The sequence below is a fragment of the Rhipicephalus sanguineus genome, chromosome 11 (genome assembly GCF_013339695.2).
Source record: "Rhipicephalus sanguineus isolate Rsan-2018 chromosome 11, BIME_Rsan_1.4, whole genome shotgun sequence".
Taxonomy (NCBI): Eukaryota; Metazoa; Arthropoda; class Arachnida; order Ixodida; family Ixodidae; genus Rhipicephalus; species Rhipicephalus sanguineus.
In genome coordinates this window covers 76333528-76343215 of record NC_051186.1, presented here as the reverse complement: position 1 = coordinate 76343215, position 9688 = coordinate 76333528, and the positions used below count along the sequence as shown (strand labels likewise).

The following is a 9688-nucleotide window of genomic DNA, read 5'->3' as shown; positions in this document are numbered from 1 at the left end:
GTGGATAGGATGTGTCTTTCACGAAGCACGACTTCGTTGAGGCGAGTCAAGTCTACGCAATGTCTGTAGCCACCCGAGGACTTGGGGACTACCACTAGTCCAGCACACCAAGGTGTAGGCTTGTCAATGCGTCGGATAACTCCCTCAGCTTCAATCTTATCGAGCTGACTTTTGACTTCTGCTTGTAACGCAATCGGAATTACTCCGAGCAGCACTTAGCGAGAAGCACACTGCATCCGGCTTCAGTCGAATAGTGTAATCTTCTTTTAAGGTCCCAAGCGCGGAAAACAAGTTTGCGTGAAGCTCTGGTTGAGGCGGCCGAGCAGCGGTAGTGTCAACGCCGCCGACGAAGTTCACTACTTGTAGTGCTTGTAAGGCTGGGAAACTCAGTAACGGTACGGTGAGCGACTGGATGACGTACAGGCGTTGAGCGCTGGTCTTGCCTCGCCAGATTAGTTGCGCAATATAAGAGCCAAGTACTCGCAGCGGCTGGTTCCCTGGGCCAGTTAGCTGGTTATCCACGCGATCGAGCTTCTAAGGCAGGTTGGGAAAGTCATGTGGCACTGCCGCAACCTCTGCCCCCGAGTCCACTTTGAACGAAGTCGTGTAGTTGTCGAACGTGACGTCGATGTACTTCGCGTTTGCTGGCGACTCGAGGGTGTGCAGATTGATGGATGCAAGCTTGTTTCGTTTCTCTTGCGACTTGCGTGAGCGGAAAATTTCTGCGAAATGTCCGCGTTTACGGCAATTATTGCAGAGTGAGTGTCGTGCAGGGCATTCGGACCGCGGATGGGGTGAGCGTCCACAAAAAGAACAAGCGTCTTGATGGCAATCGATTGGCCTGTCTCGATGCTTTGCCGTGAAGCGCCGAGTAGCGTCAATCTCGATATGCGACGATGTAGCGTAGCTCGCTTGAGCCATCTCTTCCTTTTCGGCGTCCTCGGCTTGGCGGGCTTGTACCTTGGCGTCTTTCAGTGAGAGCTTGGAACTTCGGCAAAATTTTTCCGAGAGACGGGTGTCCCTTAGGCCTACCTTTAGGCCTACCACAAACCGGTCACGGACGAGTCTCTCTTCGGTATGCGCAGAGAGGTAATTCCAGCATTTAACGAGCCAGCATAATTCGGCATAGTATGCGTCTACACTTTCGCCCGGTAACTGCGTCCGTTTGTGGAAGCGAGACGACTCGTAAAGTTCGTTGACGGGGTGAACGAAGTGTTCCGTGAAACGCGTGACCACAGTGTCGTAGGAACGCGCCGATGCTTCGTCGAGAGAAAACGTTTCCAGTAATGGACGCGCTTCTGGTCTCATGCAGTATAAGACAGAACGCACTTGCATGTCGGACGCGGCTCGCTGCATTCCTGACACTGCAGAATAATCTTCATAACGCGACTTCCAAGACGGCCAACTTGCTGCACTGGAAAAGTCGAAGGGTTCCGGCTGTCGGAGAGAGACGCTGAGCCATTCTGCAGGAGGCGTCGTTTTGGTTTTGTCCTGGGCCATTTCCGTGTTGCTCCGGAATGCGCAGTAGCCTATCTATGCAGCTGTTTCAGCTGGCACCACTTTTGACACCATGTCGGGACGGGGGACGTAACGAGGCGCGAGCCGGGAGCGACATCAGAGACGACCAGCCAACCCGTGACCAGAACGAAGACTGACTTTATTAACATAACAGTGACGTAACCAAATGACATATGGCGCCACCAGTAAGTCAGACACTGGGGCGCACTAGTAGCGACCACGACAGAGTTAAGCTGCATCTGGCCTTTTTGTTTGTTGTGCCAGCTGCAAACACGCCAAGCTTCAGAAAAAGTCAGCTAGCCACGCGTTTGACAGCTGAGAGAAATGCTTCTAACGCCAGCTATACAAATATGACTTCAAGGAAGTCAAACGAGCAGCATCAAGCTCTTCTCTGGCTCTTAATCAGTAACGTATGGAAAGAATGGCGTAGCTGTTTTGTGAATGACTATTGCTTGTGTTATCGAACTCTTATGTTTATATTATCAACTTTTTGTTGTTATTTACGTTTAGACCTCGAGACGCTGCATATGACCTCATTTTTGGTATCTATAATCGCCAATGCGATGGCCACCTGCTCGGCAATTACGGGGTCGTTCGTTCATTTGGGTGCACAGTTTGTGAGCCGCCTCTTGTCGTCGACGACGGACACAGAGAAGGTGCGGCCCCCGTGGTAGGCTGCCGCATCTACGCAACTGGCCTTGCGCTCTTCACGTGGATTGTGTAGCGGTGTCTCTGGCCCTCCTTCTGCCCTTGTGTTCGCGATGAACGTGTCCTGGAATCGGAAGCATGGTGAGGAGGCCGCATTTCTCCCCTTGGCAGCTAGAACTTCCTAGCCCCCTCGACGGGCGGAGGGTGGCCCAGCTGTTGTAAAATCGGTTTGCCAGCTCTCTCTACAAATTCTCACGAGTTGTGCTCTCTCCTGAGCCACCGCAATCTCCTCAAGGTTGTTGCATACGCTTAGTCGGAGGATACCGTTTGTGTTTATAAAGATCGGTATACCCAGGGCTTCCTAAGCAGCGTGTTGAGCTTGTCTCTTTCTGCCCTCTCCCACTTGACTTCGCCTCAACGTAAGCGAAGTAACATAAGACGAAGGCATTATCCAGGCGGATGAGATTGCCCTGCTTGAGGCCGTTGTGGCGATTGGCCAGCCTTCGGAGGAGACGCAATGTGTTATCCGTCTTGGCTGTGAGCTTGCTTGTCGTCTTTTGTTTGGACCCGGTAGACTCAACAGTCAGGCTCAATATTCTTATCGTGTCGGCTCTGGGGATCGTGTCTCCCCTGTTCGTGCGGAAATGAAGATCGCTCTCGGCCAGCGGCTTCCATTCCTTGGGCTTGGGTCCCCTACTCGTACGGCAGTAGACTAGCAGCTCCGATTTTTCGGCCGAGCATCTCAGGCTGGAGGGCTAGAGATATGCCTTGGTTACGTCAATGGCTTCTTGTATCGCGCTTTCGACGCGTTCGTCACTCCCACCGGTGCACCTTATGGCAATATCGTCGGTGTAAATCGTGTGACTGATGCCTTCGACCTGTGAGAGCACGCTGGACAGCCAGATGATGGCAAGATTGAATACGGTGGGCGAAATCACTGATCCTTCCGGCGTTCCCTTGTTTCTAGCTCTACCTCTTCAGACACCGTCGTGATGATTATGTCAATTCAATTCAACGAGGCTTTGGAAGCAAAATAAAGGGCGTTTTTCCGGAAAAGTTTCAAGCACTGTTGCGGATCCGTGGTAGGATACTTGACTGCCCCACAGAATGCCTGGGTATGATTCCGGCTGGAAGCGAGAATAATATTTTCCTTCCATTGGGATATTTCACCCATTGCTGACGCCGGCACCCCATTTTCTGCGATACGACTGTGAGACTGTTCATCACCTATGGCACGTACCCGCATACCAGGGCCGCGGTATGCGGGTATGCCACACGTGATTTGATCGAAGGGATTTCGGGACGTACAGGACAGGGAAGTGGCGTTATTCGTGTCATAACCTGTCCATCGTGTTCGTCATACACTCATTTACTCCATTTACTCCTACGCTAATTATGGTTTCCATCAAGTTAAGCAGAGGGCCACGACAGCACGCCGATGTAGGCGCTAAGATTGGCATATGTATACGAACGGTCAAAGTGTCTTTGGTGGGCAAAGAAATCCCTCGCATTTAATAGTGTTGCAGTTGATAAGATGTTCGATGATTTCGGAGATGGTGGGCGGATTCCTTGCCAGGAGCATGAGGAATGCACCATCGTCGATGCATTTCACAATTTGCTGATTGTGGTTAGAATAGCACATAGTGGCGATCACACGTTTACAAAGGCGGACGGTGCCTTCAGTGTAACTTCTCAATGTTTTTACACTTTGCTCTAAGACACTCTAAGACACTCTAAGACACTCTAAGGTGTCTTGAAAGTTCATGATGCGGGATGTCGTCCTGACATTGCAGTTGGGCCGCGCTGGTAACGTAATATATGTGGCATCTTTTTTTCTAAAAGAGCCAAATTCAGAAACCGAAACTGGGCTAAATTTCATGGGAACGTGAAGCCGCCTAGGCATCTTTCAGTTTTAAAACAGCGTGTAATCAGCATGGGCAATTCCTGATTGTAACGCGAAGTTAAATAGAAAAGAGTTTTGAATAAAACCTTTGCCAAATCCTGCACCGCTTTGAATCAAACTGAGCCAGATCCATAAACCAGCAGTGGGTCAACAATCATGACCAAAACAACCACCATGGCAGTTTCAAATCTGTTTAATTTGTATGCTAGTTGCTCTGCCATCGTCGTTTCGTACCGCAATTGCCTTTTCTTGGGTGTGTTGATGCTCATTGAAGGACATGATGTTGTAGGGCAAAACTCGAATACAAAGAGTAAGAGGCAGACTTTCCTACGCTTTCTGCCTCCTAGTGCTTCTTTTCGAGTAGTGATCTACAGTATCATGTCCTTTCGCTCCAAGACGGAATATATTTAATGGATGGCAACTGAAATGAAGATATCGGGCACCGATCTAGTGCTTGAACAAGAAGTGCTCCGAAACGGCGCGAAATATAACCAGCTAAGAAAAGACTAAGCAGAAGAAGATCTGAAGAATTTTTGAGGGTCTTCAGTAGATGATGAGGAAACGCTGCCGACAGTTCAGAATAGTTCGCCGCTTGCTTGGAAGGTGGTAGTCATCACCATTACGCCCAGGTAACAGAGGACGGCATCGATGAAAGATAGTGTTATTTTGTCGCAAAGTGTTGCTATACTAGAGCAGAGCTGTTGTGGCCGAGGTTTGCCGTGTGCCGTAGAAAATTATCATCATCATGAACCAGCACGCACTCAGTCATCGCCCAAGCATCCTGTACATCTGAAACATGAAACATGAAAAACGTAGAGGGGGGAGGGGGAAGTGTCGCTCGAGCATCAACTGTGAACTTTGATGTTAAGGGTGCGATCGCTGGCACGCGCGCTATCTCGGCAGGCGTATACCCTTGTAAGCGCTGTGCTCTTAACGCGAAGCGAATGTGCGTAAAGTGTTTCTCTCTTTGCAGCGTCCGTATTCTCTTACACCAGCGTTTTGTAGAGTTACGCGAGATCGGATCCAAAGGAGTTAGCTGCTAGCCTTACTTCATATGTTACATTTTGTTGCTTTCGCATTGATTGCTTCGCCCTTGCGTTGAAACAGATTTGTTTATCTGAGCAAATAATTTGAAGTTAATAATGTATATAGATGAATAAACCATACGAGAGAACTGAGTATCTATGCTTACAGCTATGCAACACTATAGATCTGAAATAAAAAGTTTATAACGCTTCGACAAACTGCATCAGCTCTTGCATCTAGAGCGGACTTAATCGTTTGAGCATTCATAAATCTGCCATAGTACAAGCTATTATTAATGGGTGACATGTAAAAAATTGATGAGCGTAGTAAAATTTTTGGATTAGCTGTGAGTATTTAAATAATGTTACTCCGCTTGAAATGCTCATAGCAGATGCAGCAAATGAAATAATGACAGCTCTCTTCAGCGCAGAGTTGCAGATTTGTGACCTTCAAGCTTGAACTTTCTTCGTAATTGCTTTTATTGTAGCTTGAACGCTTCTGGCAAGCACACGAAAATTAAAATGATGAATCAGCATTTCGAATATTGTGGTCGATGGTTCATTGAATTTTTTATCCGAAAACAACATTGTTCACACAAATCGTTTTTGCGACGACCTTGTGATAATCTATGTGAAGATTACATGCATTTGAAAAGGGTGAATACTAATTTTAACAGCGAAACTGTTTAAGCTGTCTGTACCTTGTGCTCCATCCCAAAAAATTATTATTGTGAGGTAATGTCAGGTTTGAGCCCAGGACCACTCAGCAAGGAACCGATTTGAATGTCGAGCACACACACCACCCAACCTATATCACAGAACAGATCACAAACTTCACGTTAGACATAAAATAAACGCGATAGTAACATGCAAGATATGCAGTCCTAAGGCCGCTGTTACACTGTCTTCGCGAAAAGAAAGTCTCTCGCCGTGTTAGTTCGGTCTGTCAACGTTGACGCGTCCAGGCAGGGTAGGTCGCGGTGAGGCAGTTGTCATTGAAGCGACAACGCTATGGGTCCACCCACGGGCTCCTTGTGCACTCGTCAGCAGCGGAGAGTGCTATATATACATGGTAGCCGGTACAGAAGCGCTAGTCACGCAGCAGCTCCAGGTACTGCTCTCGGTCCAGCAGCCAAGACTGTAATGACAGCCCCTGCTGCAAGGCTGTTCACCGCCGTGGCCCGGCAGTGCTGCCACTTCGCCCGGCTCTCTTGACCGGTCGCCCAGCACGGAACACAGGCCCTTGACGCTTCCTGGACCAGCTGCGCGGCGCACCTGGCTCCCTGGACCATTTGCCCAGCCGGAACACAAGTCGTTGGCGGTTGAGTACGCCGTCGGGGTTGAACAGCATTGAACAGCGTGGAACGACAGAAAATAATTGTAACCTATGAAATGTGGGACGGCATGTCGCCACTAGAAATCCTCACGGCAGAGACGTGGAGATGCACTCAACGACTACGTTTTGTTCGTGCCCGCAGCTTGAGCAGTGATGTTGTCGACAAGACTTGCAGACAGCCGAAGTAGATGTAGCTGCTTCTTTAGCTCATTGGTGCACCCCGTCAAGGTTGTGTTCTGAAGGCTTTCGCTTAAAGGAAGGATAAAGTCGTCCACGAGTTTCTGTCCAAGCTTGAACTGAAAGAAAGATAAAATGAATAACGTCAGGACTTATTTGTTGCAGAAAGCGACCTGAGCTTTCTCCCGAGCTTTTGTTCTTTAGATTGTTGCACTTCGCGGTATCTACATAGTCGGCTAAATACTGAAAAGAAAATCGAGTGCGCGTTGGGCAGGCATTGTTGATTTAAAATAGGCTCCACGCTAATACCTATTAGTTTTACGTTAGTAACCCAGTAATCAACTGCCATAGCATTGTACGTTATGATGAGTTAAGACCGTGCTACGGTTCATAAATACTATTAGCACTTACAGTTAATATACAACTCTGAAGTCGTGTACTTATATATGGCCTTCACTTAAATACAGAGACCTTTTCATCGCCAACTCCTCACAGCAAATTTGAAACAACGGTCACGTCACACGATAATCACCTTATTAGTCCCAGTTCCTAAACTTCACGGTGAGGAGTTTGGCTAGCCGGTACATAATTGGAAGGGAAACAGCGTGCAAATAGGAAATACGAAATGGTGCTTGCCACAACGTGATGGGACTGTACATAGTCACATTTTTAACTTATCATCGCCATTCATTACTCTTTTTCTCCCCGGTGTGTCCATTCCCCGGTGTGTAGTAGCAAGCTATATCTCGGCTGACCTGTGCGTTTTTCTGTATATACATCTCTGTATCTCTCCCTTGTACTGACATGCAGCACTGAGGACAGAGAGACGCGCGCTGTTGTCTTTATAACATTTTTTGTGGTCGTCGTAATGCATTAATATCGGCGTCACTGTGTTACATTTCCTTCATGGTTAAACACTTACTTTAACATATTTATCATTATATTTCACACTGCACATTTCTTGCGTTACGTCGACCTCAGGAATTCTTCGTTGTAGTCAAATATTCAGCCGCAGAGCCACGCTGGTGCTTGAAACTACAAAAAAAAAAAGAACCCATAGAGGCTTGTCGGGCGAGTAGTGACATTTACAGCTAATCGGCAAATACTGCGTGGTATACACGAAGAGTCGCGCCAGGTGTTAGACCATGTGATTTTCGTAAGGAGTGGGTGGTTTAAGGTTGGCCACCTATTACAATGGGATCAACAATAATTTGTATCAACATCAGTCGTAGCCTTAAGGAAGTGTTCAGCTAGCAATTATTCAAACGTAATGCTTTAAAGATGCGTAGAGGGTACTTCGCAACTGTACTTGCAACATGCTCTTTCAGTGGCTAAGCCTGCTGCAACGGGCTCCAAAAGGGCCGCTCCTCCACCTTATGTTGTGACTGTGCTGCGCGCCACGCAGGCCTGGCATTTTCTTTCCATAGAAATCGGCAGAGGCCGCGAAACCTCGTGCACCTTCTTCAAACCTATTCCCAATAGCTCCTACAACACCAAGACGTGTACAAAATGTACAGCATGAATTGCTTGTACAGTCGCGCTCAATATGACTTGCAACACGGGAGCGCGTGGCCCCACAAGTTCAAAGACTGCGCATAGCTTTCACTTGCCCTTATTTCTATAACTAAACACTGTTCTCTCACTTCGGAATGAAACTTAACAAGAAAATATCATTTAGTTGTTGAAATGAATACAAGTTGGAGCCACGCGCAATCTTTAAACTCATGAGGCCACGCGCTCCCGCGTTGCAAGTCATATTGAGCGCGACTGTACCTTTTCTTTTCACTTACCGGGCACAGGCTCGCCCAAATAAAATGTTCCGTCTCGAAAACACCGAGTGCTGTCTTCGTCAACGTCACGACCACGTGGCAATATCTACAATGAAATATGTTCGAGCGCCCTAAAATTAAGACGAACGAAGCGAACACAGAAGCTCCTAGGTGCTACATGAGAAAGTGAGGAATTTACTATTTCCGATTCAGTTGCAGTGCTAGTCTGGGTGTGTAACTGAGATAAGGTGATGCTTTGCCAGGCATGTAATACGCGAATCAGGAAGCGCGACACAGCGAATACTCGTGTCGCTGCTGCATGATTATGCTGTGCACTCTAAGGCAAAATTACCCGAATTAGGACTAACGGAGCCCAACAGGCGCGCGCGATGATCAGATAGACCGTTGAGGAGGGTTCGCAGAGGGATGCGTGCCGTGTGCAAACCAGTGAGTCTGCAAAGGGATCAACGGCGCGGGAGATGCAGGCCGTGTGCACAGATACGTTCCGTGTGCAAACCGTGGTCAAGGGAACTAACCGTCCTCCTCGCTCTTGAGTCAGTCTTCCCCATAGCCGTATCTACCGGGGGGGGGGGGGGGCAAGGGGGCCGCTAGCCTCCCCTACTGAGAACTGCTGGGGGGGGGGGGGTTCCGGCCCCCCCCCCCACTTTCGACAGTGGTTATTGTCGGCTGCAGACTAGGAAACTAACAAGTAAAGCAAAGTTTTACTTGAACGCAGCAATAACGTATTTTTGTAATAAAATTTGTCCTATATTCTGCTGTGACGACTGTCCTCCGTGTCTGATGACCACGCACTGTAGGCTACCTGCGGTGCGGGCTGCCTATTCCACGTTTGTGCGTCTTGCGCTCGAGCATTGCAGATGAGGCTATCGCTCAGCAGGGGCTCTATAACAATACATCGATCTGTCATGATTTTATTTTGGCCTGCCTGGCCTGAAATTTAAGTAATCCGCGACGCAAATGTGGGCGGGAACCAGTGAACGTTTTACGGCCCGATCAAACGCTCTCCTTTTTCAGGAAACTCAGTTTCTTTGAAAACGAATAGCATCGCCACTGCTCCATATTCAAGCTGCTGTGAGTTGATGAGTGTGCAGAAGCGTCCAGTATTTTAGTTGTGTCTAGCCAGGACAGCTAAAATAGATTCCCACTTTAGTCTCCGATTAACGTGCTTCACTTCTCTTATCATATGGTATCATATATACGACAGCCCCCCACTCGCGATCGAGTTGGTACGCCACTGCTCTTCCCATTTGTTTTCGTTGTAGCGTGTTGACGGTTGCGTCGCGCTCGGAGA

General features: G+C 48.3%; 1 protein-coding gene across 1 annotated transcript in view; it reads right to left on the bottom strand.

The window, feature by feature from the left end:
* Positions 1-5577: 5577 nt before the first annotated feature.
* Positions 5578-9688, bottom strand: part of LOC119374182 (glucoside xylosyltransferase 1) — a 29948-nt gene continuing 25837 nt past the window's right edge. Inside the window, exon 6 of the mRNA XM_037644240.2 lies at positions 5578-6726. Coding sequence (XP_037500168.2) covers positions 6550-6726 — 177 coding nt within the window. The 3' untranslated portion in view covers positions 5578-6549. The remainder of the gene's footprint in view (positions 6727-9688) is intronic.